This window comes from Marmota flaviventris, chromosome 11, assembly GCF_047511675.1.
Source record: "Marmota flaviventris isolate mMarFla1 chromosome 11, mMarFla1.hap1, whole genome shotgun sequence".
NCBI lineage: Eukaryota > Metazoa > Chordata > Mammalia > Rodentia > Sciuridae > Marmota > Marmota flaviventris.
Window position 1 is genome coordinate 69,269,429 of NC_092508.1, and position 16,889 is coordinate 69,286,317.

General features: G+C 39.6%; 1 protein-coding gene and 1 long non-coding RNA gene across 2 annotated transcripts in view; one reads left to right on the plus strand and one right to left on the minus strand.

The window, feature by feature from the left end:
• Positions 1-327: 327 nt before the first annotated feature.
• LOC139707652 (uncharacterized) lies at positions 328-6,028 on the minus strand. The gene is made up of 2 exons (XR_011709118.1): positions 5,958-6,028; positions 328-4,065 (listed from the first exon to the last, which is right to left on the minus strand). It is a non-coding gene; the product is annotated as an uncharacterized lncRNA (long non-coding RNA).
• A 6,712-nt stretch (positions 6,029-12,740) lies between these two features.
• Dpp4 (dipeptidyl peptidase 4) overlaps positions 12,741-16,889 on the plus strand; it is an 80,370-nt gene continuing 76,221 nt past the window's right edge. Inside the window, exons 1-2 of the mRNA XM_027938002.3 lie at positions 12,741-12,950; positions 13,453-13,540. Coding sequence (XP_027793803.1) covers positions 12,945-12,950; positions 13,453-13,540 — 94 coding nt within the window. The 5' untranslated portion in view covers positions 12,741-12,944. The remainder of the gene's footprint in view (positions 12,951-13,452; positions 13,541-16,889) is intronic.

A 16,889-nucleotide genomic window follows, 5' to 3' on the forward strand; every position in this document is an offset into this window, starting at 1 on the left:
GAAGCTGTAAGCACTTAATAAACAGCTCTGATGCACCAAACATTATTCTAGGCCCTGGAAGTACATCAATGAGCAGCACAGACAAAATCCTTGCAGATTATTAGATATGAAAATACAATATAGTTAATTATATGGACCCTAGAGTCAGTCTCCAGAGTTCAGTTTCTGGCTATGTAATACTGGGAACATTTACCTTTCTGTGCCTCAGTTTCCTCATCTGCAAAATGGAGGTGAAATTGGTATCTACTGCATAATGTTGTTATGAGGATTAAATGAGATTATACAAATAAAGAGCTTGGAGGACTCTTTAGTACACATTGGGCCCACTGATTTTGGATATTACTTTATTACACAATAATTACATTCTATAATTCATCATTACAGAATGATGAATGCTTTATTAAAAACAAATGAGAAACAAAGCTTTTGGAGAAAACAGAGTCAAAGTACCTGGCTAGAACAGTGGTGCATGAGGTTTCTCAGAGAACATGGCACCTGAGTCCTCCATACCAATGAAGACCTAGCCCAATAAAAAACAAACAAACAAACAAAAAACAGAATTCTTAGCAGGGGACATATTGTGTTTGAAGATTCAGAAGCAAAGAAGAGATTGCATTTCAATTTTCAGAAATGCAAATAGCTTAGTGTAGGTACTAAGAGACTGGACAGGAGCTATGAGAAAGAAGGCTAATGAGTTTGGCAGCCATGCTTTATTAATGTTTGTATTTTTAAAAACTACACCAGTGCTGGGCTAGAGTAAACCCAGTCAAAGCTGGCAACACAGAGACAACTGCTTCTTCCAATAACTCAACAGATAGAGGGTTTTGGACATTATCCTGCAGCAAGGGAAGCCACTAGTTTAAAGCTGGAAAGTAGAAGAGGTTGCCCTAGAGTGCAATGGCTAGGTGACACTAGTCAGAAGAGGTTGGGCAGAGACCTAGACTGCAAGAGAGGGAGGCCTGAGCAAAAATAGAAAACAAGCATCAAGGGATGTGGACTGAGAAGGACATACTGAAGAAGTCAACATGTGGAATAAGGTGTGATTCCTATAAAGGAGGACTGCTGAGTTCCAGAGGTGGGCAATATAACTGGTGGTTCTTTTCACTAAGGAGGGGCATTATAAAAAAAGATCAAATTTCATTAGTGGGGGAGGGATTAGTCTTGGTAATGATTATCTCACTCTAGCTAAATTGCATTTGATAAGTCTCTGAGTCACAGGTGGGAACTTCTAGGAGACCCAGATTCCAGACTCGAGATCCCAATAGGAGAGACACATGGAGAAGGCATCAGTGTATAAATTTATTTGAAGTTCTGGGAGTAGCTGAGATGACTCAATTCTATCATATTATTAAATCTCCACAACTCTGTGAAGCAGGTTGTGTAAAAATGAGCCAAGGGCATATAATGACTGGATGGCAGAGCCAGGCTTGTCTGACTATAAAGTCTTTACTCATTTTTCCCTACTGCCTTCCAGGTGGCATGGTGAGTTATTGGAAGAGGCAGTTGTCTGTGTGTTGCCAGCTTTGACTGGGTTTACTCCAGCCCAGCACTGGTGTAGTTTTTAAAAATACAAACATTAATAAAGCATGGCTGCCACACTCAAAGCAAGATAAGACAGGAAGTCCCTAGATCATTCCAATGAAATATGTTCAGGGAAGAGCCGAAAGTATGTGCAGGGCATATTTGGCACAACTTTTAAAAATCAGGAAGGATCTCTTAGCCTCAAAAGTCCTGATAAAAATGCATACATCAATCCTATCAACCTCTCCTCAAATTTGCTTAAATCTGAGTAGATGAAGTTTGATAGTACATAAAGAGAGGAAGAGGTTGAGTCTTTGCCTGAGAGGATTGGTTTGAAGGAAGTATTACAGAATGGTACAGTTGGGTATAGAAGAGACATTGATAAAGAGATAACAAGACCTGCAGGAAGGAACTCATGAGAAGCCAGGAAGACAACTACACTCTGAACATCAGACCTGTACCCCAGGGGATTACTGTGGCTACCTGGAATTCTAACTTATTTCCTCAGTTCTCCCCCCCACCCAATGTTTGGGGGAAGGTCAATGAAGGCTGATTATCTCTGATATTTGATCTTGAACTTTGCTAAAAAAATCTTGGGTGGATTAGCAGCTATAAATGAATTTGTAAACTATGATCCTGGTGATATGTCTGACTTGTTCATCCAGTACACTGCCTTGCATAGTAAGCTTTGCAATAAATGTGGGTCATCCTTCAGATTCTCTTGAGGTCATTTTGAGTTTGTTTGCCAACATATTAATGCTAAAATTCTGGTGTATGTGATAGAAAGTGTTAAATAGAGACAAACATTTCTAATGAAATCTTCAAAAAGTAGCCATCTGAACATGAATGGTTTTTCTGGACCCCACCAAAGTAAAGTTAACAGATAAGCATTTAAAAAAATCAATAATAAGGTCTTTTTAAAAGACTGCCTAAGTCTTTTAGCAATGGCCTGCATTTCCAAGCATCATTGCATACTATGACTACTATAATCAAATAGTGGAGAAATATCATTCAAAATTATTAAGAGTATGTGGCTGATAAAATATGACATAGTTTGGGGGCATTGAATAACATAGAGACCAACAAATGAGCCATGCTTACTGCTAAAACAACAGAGTAGGGAAATGACATAATTATTATCAAAGTTGTCTGAAGACGTGTTTTTCTCCAATGGCTGTATCCATATTCTGCATTGTGGAGAAAAAAATGAATAAAACCCAAATGAAAGCAAACAAACTCATTTTTTTTTCATTTTACTCTAGCAAGGGATTTAGCCACTATCACATGGCATTTGACACAGGTAGAAGAGAGTGGGCAAGCTTTATAAAGAAAAAGAGGAAGGCTTCAGGTCTGCTTTGATTGGAATCTGAAGACATGGAGACACAGCAGGTAGGCTCAAAAGAAGCAGTGAATCTTACAAGATTGGTGTGGGAAGCTTATAAATCTTTTCTGAGTGTCCTGATTGGATGCAAGGATTTTTTTAAAAAATAGGGGAATCTGGGGTTGTAGCTCAGTGGAAGAGTGCTTGCCTCGCACGTCTAAGGCACTGGGTTTGATCCTGGGTTCGATCCTCAGCACCATATATAAAAATAAATAGATACAAATAGGGATGCAGGCAGTCATTGACCGATTCTTGACCATTCTGGCCATCACATTGCTAGAAGTTATAGATCGGGGTCCAAAGATCAGATATGTTCTTGCCATTGTCTGTGTGCATATTTGATTCTCTCAGTATTAAGATTTCAGAGAATAGCTCCCCCAGAGTGAATTCAGTATTTCTATCCTATGCTGGAACCATCCCTCTAAAATGTGTAATGATATTCTGCTGATCTGGAGTAATGTGCACGTTCATGTTGGAATTGTGTGTATCTGTAGAGCCTGTACTCTCATTAGAGCAACACAGTCTCCAAGGAAATAAAAATTGATTCTGGGGGCAAGAAAATATTATATATAATCTTCATACATAGAAAGAATTTGTGTGTGTGTAAATGTGTATGTGTGTGTGTTACATACAGTACATAAACAAATAGAGTATATTTGTAGTGTTAAAATTTTGTGACAAGTAGTTAAGGAAAACATATCTAAAAAAAGACTTGAGGCAGTGGGATTAAAGTAGGGAATAAAAAATAAAATTGAGTAAAATACTGTAGTACCTATGTAAATACTACCACCTAAAAATAAAACAAGGTTTTTCAGCCAAGAAGTCAAACAACATCTGACCCTTCCTGTTGACTTGCATTTGCCTTGTAGTTCCTGGCTTTTCAAACATCCTCCTCTGGGGTTTGGTTTCTGTTTGAAGGAATACAGCTATTATTGTTTTTCCTCTCAAAGCATGAGGAATATCACCAGAAGAAAGGCATCTGCATACGCCATGGCAAAGGCTGCCATATGGCTTCACTGAGAAGATCCAGTAGTCATGATTTTCCATCCTGTACCTCCTTTCTGAAGGGAAACTCAGGCAGCAGAAACCAGACACCAGTCCCAAAATTGTGTGATGTAGTAGTTCAGTCCTACTCCACCATCTTGCCAAGAAAAAGAAGAGTCCTAAAAGAAAAAAAATTTCAGGTGAACATTTACTTCACTAAAATTACCATGTAAACTTTGTAATACTCCAACTGAAAAATAAATAACCAGATATTTTAAAATGGTAGGTAAGATGGTACATTTTGTATAATATGTATTTTGCCACAATTTTTAAAAAATGAAAGAAGTGATAGACTTATTTTTCACAATAGGTCAGTAATATGAACTTTCTTACCTATTATCATTATTCATAAAACAGCATTTAATAAAATGAGGAGAAGGCCCTCTCACATATGATTTTCTCATTATGTGATTCACCACTCAAACGAAAATACTATTGGTCCCTCCCTTGGCAAATTAGAGGTCTCTTTTTGGCTTAGTTTGGGCCCTGCCTCCAGCTTTTCTACTGGTCCTCACTATCCTGAATTACAGCAGCCACAGCCTAGCTCTGCCACTCCATTTCTAATCCAATCCCTCTCTCATAAACATCCACTCAGCAGCATATCTACATGTGTTTACAATTTGGAAAACACTAAGAAAATGTCACCAGAGCTACAGCCACTGTGTAAGAATCAGCTCTAATTATTTTATTCATTTCCTCAATACATCATGTATTTACTTCATAAGTCAGGTGCTAATATGAGCAAATTTTTCAAATTAAAAATAACCCCACAGATTATCCAAAGGATATCATCAAAAGAAGGGTGCAACACTCTTTTTACCCCTTGGCTGGTGTCTGTTCTAACCAGTAGGAAAATACTTGTTTTGAGCCCTGAGTGTAAGAAGAACCCTGACTTGGTATTACTCATGGTAGGTCAGGAAAACATTATGACCATAGCTGGGAAATAGTGTTCATAGAGTTATGTTTACAAGTATAAATAAACATGATGAATTATTTTACAAGTTACACATAGAGACACACTTGCCCAATTAATTTTGCAAAATAATTTCGTGTAAAATTAGCTCTTCTCTTTTTCATCCTGTCTGGCAGACACTATTATCTGATTCTTATACCAAAAGTTCAAACTAAAAGTTGGATTTCCTTTCCAGGAAAAATTTTCAGTGGCTCTCTGCTGCATCCTCATTATTGGAGTTAAATTTGAAGAAAATTTGCAGGGCCAAATTTCATTTCCCAATTCTCTCTAAAGTCCCTATATTCCAGAAAAACTAAACTAACAGAAGTTCTCTAAAGATCCTCTACCTTTCTTACTCAAGTTTTTGTGTGTATGTTATTCCTGGAGTCTAAAACTTTCTTTCACATAGTAGAACTCATAGGATTATCTAAGGTAGCTATCATCTAACATCCATGCATGTAGAAATGAGTTTTATAATAAATAGGTTCAAACCAGAGCACAAACATGATAATCTTCCATAGTGTGGTTGGTAAATAAAAGAGAATTGAACAGAAACAGGTGGAGTCAATGTTGAAGATGATCTCAAAGAGGTGAGTTTCATTCTGAAGTCCAAAAGAAATCAAGATATGGAATTTGGTCCTAGGGAATCAGGAAGTCATTTCCACACAGGAGGAGCAGAGTTGCTTAGGAGGAGAGTAGATGTCTTGTGTGGAAATACACACACACACACACACACACACACACACACACGGAAGTATCTTACAGCCTTTACTTGTCCTGCAGAGATGAGGGACTCCCCAAAGTAACTCCTCAGCAGCTGTAAGGACCCTTCCTTCCCTTTTCTTCACATGTAAGGTCCTATTTCTTCCAGGCATTCAAAATTCTAGTTCCCAAGAGCACAGAAAAGACTTGATGTTGTTAGATTTTCTTCATCTATCATTTTAATTTTTACTTATTCCATGACAATTACTGACTACTAATATGTTCCCAACACTTTCCTAGGTACTGGAGACAGAAAAATGGCAGAGAAAGATGAAGGGATAAATGGAACTTTTTTACCTCCATAAGGTAACAGCTTGGCAAATATGTACTATAATGGAGTTGTATATTTTCCCCCATCCATTCTGCACCCTTTCCTTTTTGTAGGATGACATTAGGAGACAAATCTGCAGAGAGCATTCTTTATCATCCAGGTTTCTTTGTTTTCGGTCCTCAGTTGAGCTCAGCTAATGAGAGTTACCAGCACTCTAAAGAAAGGAAAGAAGAGGAAGAGTCTGCAGTAGTTGTTCCTTCTGCTCTTGTCTGCTTTGTTGTGCAGCAATCTGGCATTGGCTGCATTCCTCCAGGGCCATGGCTCACTCTGGGTAGTACCAACTCCAAAACTCAGGTTCTCAAAAGGGGCAGTTAACATAAACAGTTATAAGTGTGCAATGTGGTAATTTGAGTGTTTCACCTATAATTATGGTGGTTAACTTATCATGAATGTATTAGTTAGCATTTCATTGCTATAACAAAACACCTGCGATAATCAACTTATACTACGGTTTATTTTGGTTCATAGTTTTGAAGGTTTTAGTCCATGATCAATGGGCCCTATTGTTTTGGGCCTATAACAAGGCAGCACATCATGGCAGGAAGCATATGGCAGAGAAAAACTGCTCACATCATAAGAGGAAGTAAAAAAGAGGGAAAGAAGAAGAAACCAAAGTCCCACAATTCCCTTTGAGGTCAGGTTTTTAATGACTCCACCTCCTCAAGAATGCACCACTTCCCAACAGCACCACAGGAGACACCAGGCTTTTCACACATGGACCTTTGGAGGACATCCAAACCATAACTATGAAGTACTTAAGAACAGAGTAGATGGGCAATCTATTGAATTATGGTTTGATTTAAGTACTCAAGAAATCTAACTTAAGTTTTCATAATAGGAATTCATGGCCTCTGTCTCAGCCTGTTTTCTGCAGCTAAACAAAAGTAACACAGACTTGGTAAACATAAACAATAGGATATATATATGTCTTGTGTGGAAACACACATACATGCAAGACCAAACAGCCATGTCTGGTGTGGTCTTCTTGCTGCATCATAACACAGTGGGGGGCATCACACAGCAAAGGAACAATCAAGGAGTGAGGAAGGGGACTGAATTCCCTGCTTCTTGTATAATAAACACACTGCTATGATAACTAACCCACTCTCATTCACGAGGGCAGAGCCCCCATAACTTAATAGCCTCCTAAGGACCCCAACTCTTAATGCAATCTCAGTAGCAATTAAATTTCTTTTTTAAAATTTATTTATTTATTTATTACCATAAGATTTATTTATTTTTTTTTAGTCCTACATGACAGCTGAATGTATTTTGACATATAATACATACATGGAATGTACATACATCAATCATATTGTCTATTCTATTCTGCTGCCCTTCCTATCCTCCCTACTCCTCCCCTCCTCTCCCATCCTTTCTCTATATCCAATCTAATGTGACACACTTTTTTTTTCTTTTTCCAATCACGACATCATATATGTCTTCTGTATAACAATGAGGTTCTCCTTCCATCTTCCGTGGAACTCCCCTTCTCCCTCTTTTTCCCTCCCACCTCTCTTCCCTATTTAGTGGTAGTCTTCTTCTCATGCTCTTCCTCCCTATCCCATTTTGAGTCACCCCCCTTATATCAGAGAAGACATTTGGTATTTGTTTTTTAGGGATTGGCTAACTTCACTTTGCATAATCTGCTCTAATGCCATCCATTTGCCTGCAAATGCCATGATCTTGTTATTTTTTAGTGCTGAGTAATATTCCATCATGTATAAATGCCACATTTTTAAAATCCATTCATCTATTGAAGGGCATCTAGGTTGGTTCCACATTCTAGCTATTATGAATTGTGCTGCTATAAGCATTGATGTAGCTGTGTCCCTGTAGTATGCTCTTTTTAGGTCTTTTGGGTATAGTCCTAGAAGGGGAATAGCTGAGTCAAATGGTGGTTCCATTCCCAGCTTTCCAAGGAATCTCCATACTGCTTTCCAAATTGGGTGCACCAATTTGCAGTCCCACCAGCAATGTATGAGTGTACCTTTTTGCCTGCATCCTCGCCAGCACTTATTGTTGTTTGACTTCATAATGGCTGCCATTCTTATTGGAGTGAGATGGTATCTTAGTTTTAATTTGCATTTCAGTAGCAATTAAATTTCAATCTGAGTTTCAGAGAGAGAATTCAAAACGCAGTAACCTCTCACCAAGTTCCCAGACTCAAGCTAATTAATAGACCCAGAATGCTTTGTTTAAAGAGTCAGATATTTTTGAGGAAGGACCCTGAAGTGCTGTCAGAGTACATACATTAAGTTTTCTTCTAAGCCTTCCCCAGATAGACACGATATACAGCTAAATTTGAAAATGCCCTGTGATATGGGATATATTCAGACATCCCTAGAGGTATTAAATACTGGTTCTGGGTCTCTGTTAAGTTCTGTGGTGTTAAAACACCTCAGTGTGTGTTAGTGTGTGTTAGTTCCCTTTTGAATTGAAGCAAATTACCACAAACTGAGTGGCTTAAAATAACACAATTTTAGTACATTATATTTCTGGAGGTCGGAAGTATGAAACATGTTCAACAGGAGGCATCAGTGGGCACCATTCCTTCTGCAGGGTCTAAAAGAGACCACTTCCTCACTTTTCCCAGTTCCTAGAGACTCCCTGCCTGCCTTGGCTCCTTTGTTCCATGAATTACGAAAAGATACTAAGGCAGGAAATGCCGAGTAGATGGCCTGGTAAGGTACCTCCACATCAATACGGAAAGCTAAAGTGGTGCTGCTTTCCTAAGAGCAGAGATTAGGGCCACTCTCTGAAAACTGAAATAGGCAGTTAATTGGATTCCTATCAATTAACTTGCTGTTCAAATTGTGCAAAAGTAAGATGGATTATGGAAAATGATGATGTTTCAGTCTCAGCCGCCACTCAGATGTGGTAACTTTATTGTGGATCAAAAAATATGATTCTAGCCTTTGGAACAATAACCTGCACACTTCTTTCCTTGAATGTAATAAACAAAACGTATGGACAGCAGTGTCTTCTCACCATTTTTTTTTTCCGGGCTACACCAACTCTTTTACTCTCTGTCATAAAATAGTTTCCCAGGACTTTGATCACCTTGATATCCCACATATCATCACATTGGTTCATTGTGCTGGTAATACTATACTAAATGTAGCTGGTGAACATGTTTCTTACATGATTTAGTAAGACAAAAGCACTCAATAGAGGACAAAGCTTATGAAAATGTAGCAAAGTTTCAAAGGATTCCATGGTCTACAACATGTTAGGCCACCTTTTCTAACATGAAAGATGTCACTAAATCATTTACATTCATCCATCATAAGGAAGAGCAAGATTTGCCAAAACTCTGAATTTGATAGACAGTATATATTAACATTGGGTTCACTCTTCCAACCACTGCTCAATAATCTGTAAGGTAGTCTGTTTTGAGTGGAACCTGGAGTGAAAGAGGGCTCTACAGCTCTAAACTCTAGTGCAAGTTGTCCCACTACTTAAAAATTATGACTTAGCAACACAATGTTATTAGAAGTAGCAGTGGAAGCCAGGGATGCTGATACACTCGGACAAGCCCCAACAGGAGAGTCACAGATCAAGGATCTTAGAGCAAAGCCATACCCTCTTTGCCAATTTATTAATTATCTACAATTATAATAAATTATACCAAAACTTTGGAGGCTGTCTTGAAAGTGAGCTACAATAGCCAACCACTATTCACTATTTCATTTGCAGCCTGTCTTGTGCTACCTGGCTCTGTAGAGCTTGAAGGCATGATCACAAAACACCAGGTGCATTAGTGTGAGAGGGCTGCCATAACAAATTACTACAAAATGGGTAACTTCAATACAGAAACATATGTCTCACAGAACTCAAGGCTAGAAGTTTGAAATCAGGGTGTCCACAGAATTAGGTCTTCCTGAGGTCTGTGGACAGAAAGTTCTACTACAAGCCTTTCTCCTTGACCTGTAGATGGCCATCTTTTCCTTGTTCCTTTTTACATCATATTCCTTCTATGGGTACCTCTCTATGTTCCTAAGTGTTCCCTTTTTGTAAGAATACCAGTCACATGGTGATAATGAATTCATTTTAACTTGATTACCTCTGTAAAGAGCCCATCTCCAAATAAGATTGCATTCTGAAGTCCTAGGAGTTAAGGGTCCAATATATCACTGGAGTGATGGGGGAGGGGAGTAGAGAGAAGCACATAACATCAACATCAAGTAACTACATAGTCTAGCTACCTGCAATGAACAGAACTTGACCCACCAAAAAAAAATAAATAAAGTTGGGCATGTGCAGAAAATTTTAATTTTTTGGTGAAAAGGGTACCTGGTGGGAGATGAGTCTACCAGGTCCATAGGACATGAGAAAATCATTGGCACAGAGACTCCATAGTGCCTTTGATTATTGTGCTAGTGTCTCTCCCTTGATACACTCTATAGCCCCTTGGAGCATTCCCTGTAGTGGGCAACCAGGGAGGTAGAAGAATCAGCCTTTGCAAAGAAATCTGGCACTAATCATTAGTGGATGGCTTATATACCAAAGCCACTCTCAGGGATGTCTGAAGTCCAATGGAAAGGAAACCTTACTAATGGACAAAAATCTGCTTTTGTTTTGCATGGAAAAAGAGATGGCATGATACAATATCCACACTGACTCATAAGTAGTGGCTAATGTGTCGGCCAGCTGGTTTCTTAAGGACTTAGGATAAACAATGTTGAGAGACTGGTGACATGAAAAAGAGAGGTATGTGATAGTCTCTTGAAATGGGCATAAAAAGTGAAGATATTTGTGTCCTATGGAATGTCCCCAGAGAACAGGATGTCAACCAACCTCCCCTGAGCTGTCCCAAGGCTTGCTAAATGTTCAGTGCTATGGTGCAGGCATGCAGATTAAGCACAGGCTCTTGATGCACCTTCCTCAGCCACTGGAAGAGAGAGGCAGAAATGGAGCAAAGATATTTGTGAAACAAAATTGAAGAATTTGTTGCTCTCTTAATCCATTTTGGGTAGCTATAACAGCATAGCACAGACTAGGTGGTTTATAAAGTGATTGCTTATAATTCTGGAAACTGAGAAGTCCACGGTCAGAAGACTACATGTGACAAAGGTCTTCTAGCTGTGGCATCCCACTGTGGAGGTGGAAGGGCAAGAGAGCAAACAAGCAGGAGGGGACTAAACTGACTTTTATTACAAGTCCACTCTCCTATTACTCAACCCACTCCCAGAATAATGACATTAATATCTTATTGGCCCCCACTTCCTAACGTTGTTGCCCTAGAGATTTAAGTTTCCAACACATTAATTTGGGGAGCCATATTTAAACTATAGCAGTGACCAAACAAGTGAATGTAGCAGGAGACTGAAGAAAAACGAAGATGTTTGAAGTGTTTAATTTTTGTGAATTCTGAATGGAGATGCTTTTAATGAAGACAGAGGTTATCAAAGAAGGGTGGAATGAGGCTGATGAAGAAGGCAGAGTTCAGTGTGAGCTCCTGGAGTTGGGAGTGAGTATATTTATGAATCATAATCAGCTAGTTGGCAAGAGGGAAAAATGCCTGAGTTCAGATGCAAAATCTGGTTCGGAAAAAAGGAATGGAATCTTGAACTTCTTCATAATCATGTGTTCATGACCCACAGGACTTTGCACTTTCAGTCTTTTATCTCTAACATCCAACAGACAGCTTTTGCTTTTCTGCAGTGAACAAGCTGGAGAGGCTTAGAGGAGAAAGGAGTTCTTATTCTCATGAGAGAAAGAAAAATAGAAAAAAAAAGGCAAAACTTGTGTATTTTATACTGAGAGAGTTTAGAGCACTGATATTATCTGTCTTGTCCACTTTATCTCCACCACCTAGAAGAGATTTTGTCAGGTTGTGACCACTCCAATATTAGTGGCTAAGTGGAATAAATGGGAGAATGTGAGAATCAATAGATAAATGAATGAATGAATGAATGAACGAAAAACCTCCAGGGCACAAGGTGGAAGCAGGGTAGGAAGAAACAGGTGACCTTTTCTCTGCTCCAAAACTTCTTTACAAGACTTAATGATGAGAGGTTGTATAGAGTCGTGGTTAAGAACATGAACTCTTAATTGAGATTCCATATCTTCCTAGCTGAATAACTTGGCCAAATTATTTAGCCTCTCTGTACTTAACTCCCTCCCCTGTAAAATGCTTGGTAAACACTTAGCATAGTTCTTGGAGAAAAAGTAAGTTCCACATAAGTGGTAGTATTACTTTTGCCATCTTGATAAAAAGGTAAGCCTACAAGACAAGAGGAAATTTCCTGAGGAGGTTAATTAAATACAGATATGGAGTCTCTACCTGGTATTCAAAAGTGAACAGTTACCTCCTCTCCCTCTTTACCTTCCAGATTGCATTAAACACCACTATTTTTCGGTGCCCGGCTCCTTAGCAAGAAAACCTGCAGATCTGAGACCCTTTAGCTGGGCAAAGGACAGAGGCCTGGGTTTTCCTTTCAGCTACTAGCAGTGAGCTGTGAAGGTTTGCCAAGCCCCATGTCCTCTCTGGGCCTCAGTTTCCTCCTCTGTCCAGGCCAGGCGGGGCTGCAGGAACTGATCGTCAAAGTTCTTTTGGGCTAAGATGTTCCGCTGTGCTCCATGTCGCCAGTCTCGCGTTCCCCCGGTGGCTCCGGCTCACCGCGCCCGCAGCGCTCACCCTCACCACTTGAGCTGCCGCCCAGCGCCCCGCACTGCCCGGGAGGTGCCTCGCGGGCGCCCCCGGCCGGAATGGCAGGGTCCCACGTCCGCGCGCCTTCTCCCGCGCCCTCCGCCCCGCAGCCTGCCCGTCGCGCCTTTATACTGAGCGGGCTGGAAGCTCACTAATGTTTAACTCGGGGCCGAAACTTGGCGAGCGCAGGGTGAATCCGCGGCCCAGAGCAGGGGAGCAGGACGTGGGTCTGAGCAGCTCGCGGTGACTTCTGCCTGCGCTCCTGCTCCGAAAGCTCAGTTCCGAGCAGACGGCGACCATGAAGGTGAGTGATTAGCACGTCTCCCACCTACTCAGCCCCAGGGTCGAGTCGTAGGTGCTTCTTAGCCAGACTCTCCCCAAACTGCCCAGAAGTTCGCGGAAGAGGACCTGGGACTACCATTAGGCAGAAATCCCAGGACCGCTCTAACAGGTGAAGGGAGGTCCCAGAGCTCTGGCTTTGCTCTCCGATCTGCAGGTTTTCTTTCTAAGGAGCCAGGCACCGAGCCCTGGAAGTCCCAGAGAGCCACCCCCAAAAAATGCACGCTGAAACCCTCACTTGGCTTCAGACCAACAGGGAAGAGAAACCCGCACTAAAGTGTGCAGAATCCAAACATTCAAGGGCGCCTGACTTACCGAACTCCAAACCCTTCCAGCTCACTGTCTCCCTCTTCTAACTCACCCACCTGTAAACCCCGCCGCCGCTTAGGCAGCTCGGCCCCGATCCTCCTACCCAGTCTGGGGCCAAACGCTTCCCTCTAATTGGACGTGATCTGACCGACTTGCAGACACCATGGAAGGTTCTCCTGGGACTGCTGGGTGCAGCTGCGCTTGTCACCATCATCACCGTGCCCGTGGTTCTGCTGAACAAAGGCAGTAAGTTTGAAACTTTTGAAAAAGATAAGACAGTTGGAGACCTGGATCAGGTTTCCCGGGGGGCTCAGACAGTGTGCCAGGGCGTCGCTAAGAAGACTTCCGGGGTTGTAGCTGCGTCTAATCTAGCGGCAAGATTCACTTCAAAGGGTCTCCAGAGTTTCGGCTGGCTGTGAACCTTGCAGCTGCCACGTTTTGTTAGTTTTAACAAATACATACTTCCTGAAATTAGGAGAAAGTCAGGATTTCTTTTTATTAAATTTAAAAATCTTAAATTTAATTTTTCAAAAGGTTTATGATTATGATCTTCTAAGAAAAGAAAGTAGTGTTTAAAGATCCCAAATGTTGCAACTAGATGTCTTAAGGGGTGGAAAATTTAAAAATGAAGCCAAAGACAGTGCACAGGGAACCCATTTTTTTTGTTGTTGTTGTTGTTTTATTTTTCTCCTTCAGGAATGATGAAAATTTCATCAATTTGAGAATCCAAATGTGACTATTTCACCAATTTAGGAATCTTGCAGAGCTAAATTATAAAGTTGGTGTGCATGACAATCTTCAGAGGGATCTGGTATCAGTGATGTTTTAGTGTACTATTCCCTTTAAAGTCACCTGTTTGTCTTTTTAGCTTGCCTGAGTGTTCCAGTTTAGGCCTAGATTTTGATACAAAACATTCAAATAATGAAATACACACGCTTGAATACAATCACATGATATTAACTAGCTTGGGTTTCCTCTGGCCCTTCTTTTTCTTTTAAACACTTACTTTCATTTTAGCATTATACACTTACTAAATTAGTCAGTCAACTGAAACATTCTTTCTGGATGGTTGAGTCAATGAGGAAATGTAGTCAGTGCTTGCATACAAGGGGTCTCCATCCAGATTTCAAGGTAACAATTTAGAATTACTTTGTAAAACTATGAAAAATATGCTGCCCTGCAATTGAAGCAAAGGTGCCAGAAATTAAATAATAATAAATTGACCTATTGCTAATGACATTTACTTAAAGAAAGTAGTGTTTAAATTAAAGTGGTTACTTTAGACTACAGAGTGACAGACTTCAGTCCACTTATGTTTGATTGTTTCTGTTGCATTATTAAGTTGTAATTATTTTCATGAAATGACACTTTTGTATATTTAAACAACAACTCATTCAAAGCCTTGTGGGAAAAGGATAGCTCATTCATATCAATAAATATTTATAGGACTTACACATTATGTTCCAAGACTGTGCTAGTTGCTGCAAATTTAACAATCACATTTTATAGACTACTAGAAATATACAAACAAATGACTTGTTGTGTGTGTGTGTGTGTGTGTGTGTCTAGCCTGTTTGTCTCCAAAACATCATGAAGGCATTAAAGCATCACTGGAAAGATGGATAAAACTGTAATTATTGGAACCTCCCTTAAGTGAAATTAGAGGGAATGTTGTACTTTGATAAGCCACTTGAGATGGGGAGTGAATTTGCCGAGGGCCCTTCATCATGCAGCTGCCTTCCATGGGCTTCTTTGAGTTAACTACCAAGATTTTCTTTCATTGAGTAGTGTATACAGACCTGGGAGGAGCTGTCTCACCCTAAACAGCACCAAGTCTCTCCTCCAAATAAAATTACAAGGATGTTTTCTTGAAGAGGACTTCTAGAGAGACTCAGGTCTCCACCTAACTACTCTAATTTAGGGTTCAAATTATAGAATGCTTGATCAAATTGATCAAGATTTCCCAGGAGATTGGGCACTCTCCTGGGAAAGCCAGGGAAGACTTCTCACAAGAGGTTTCTTTTGTGGGGAAACTTTAATAGTTAGAAAATGTGAATGACTGTGTGACAACACAGAGACAAAAAATCATATCCTCAATTCTTGGATCCTAAAAGGATCCACAGCCAAAGAGGAGGGTAGATAGCAGGAAACGGAGTTGGATTTTAACCTGTAGATTATGCAGAACTGCTGGAGAATTTTGAGCATGACTGGACTCTTAGGCATGACATTTGGAAAGTGGGTTGAAATAGAGCAAGACTAGAAGGAAAAACAAGGGAAATGGCATAGGACTCTTAGGGTATAGATTGCAGTACTGATTCTATATAGCTATTCAGAAATGTGAAGGACTAGACTTATGTAATTGATTAAAGATAAAGAGGTAAGGGGGAGAATAGATAAGGACCTCTCTTAAGGAGGAGATGTGGTTTCATGGCGGTTTATATAAACTTCCCATTTTGTTTTCTTGTGTTTCTTAATTTCCGTCTATATATGTTTAGATACAAAACGGAAGTCATTTGTTTCAACTCCTGCCTTATCAGAAGGGACAGAGACAAAAGCTCAGGAGTGCAGCATTTTCACTTAATCAGCAATACCTTTCCTGGGCGGTGCCATAATAAGAGATTCTTACAGAGACTCCATAACCAACCATCAAGAGATGCTTCTCATATTATCTATCAAGTTTTAAGCAGGAAAGGGAGAAAGAAAGAGACTGGGGATCTATAAAAGGAAGGAGAAGGGGAATGTAAGGAAGAGAGAGAGAGAAGGAGGTTTAATAGAAAAAAAAGACCTAGATGATGTGAAAACAAAGAATGAAATTGCTAAAAGGAAGGAGAAAGATGCAACCCCACGCTCTTCCTCTGAGATGTTAATTTAAGAGAAGGTCAAGTGTTTCCATAGGAAATGCTGAGTTTAGTTAGCAGAACTAACACACCGGAACAGGAGGGAAATGTGGACAGAAGTTGAGGAGAGGCATAAACTACTGGTATTTTTTTTTTTTTTTTTAGAATAAAAATGTCTTGAGGTTAGAGGTTAGAATAACGACTGCTTGCATTTCTCCAACATATGTACATGTATATTACTAAAAGCATATACATATATATATATAATCATCTCCATTTGTATATTTACACATATATATGTATATATAACTTTTAGTTACATGTATATAAAACTTTTAGTTATATATATATATATATATATATATATATATATAAAACTTTATATATAATCATAATTTTATTTTAAATTTTTCACTTATTATAGATGAAGATTGCCTATTTGAACATTCAGGTTCCCTGAGAATTAGCAATAAAACAATTGTATGGAATTATAGAAATCCTAATAGCCTAATGATAAACTCCCCCTCACTCAGTATTTGTGATTCCTTTACTTCCCTTTTTTGCATTACATGCTGAGATTTGAAATACTTGGTTGCCAGATAGTTTTATTATGGAGTTGTATTATGGAGTTGGGAAGTATCACTATTCTTCTTTTGTTCTTTTGTCTGCTTTAGTAGTAAATTTCCTCAATACCTTCTTTCAGTTCATAAGAAATTTGCCTGCTTACCCACCCACCAGTAATAAAAGAAAACCCAAAT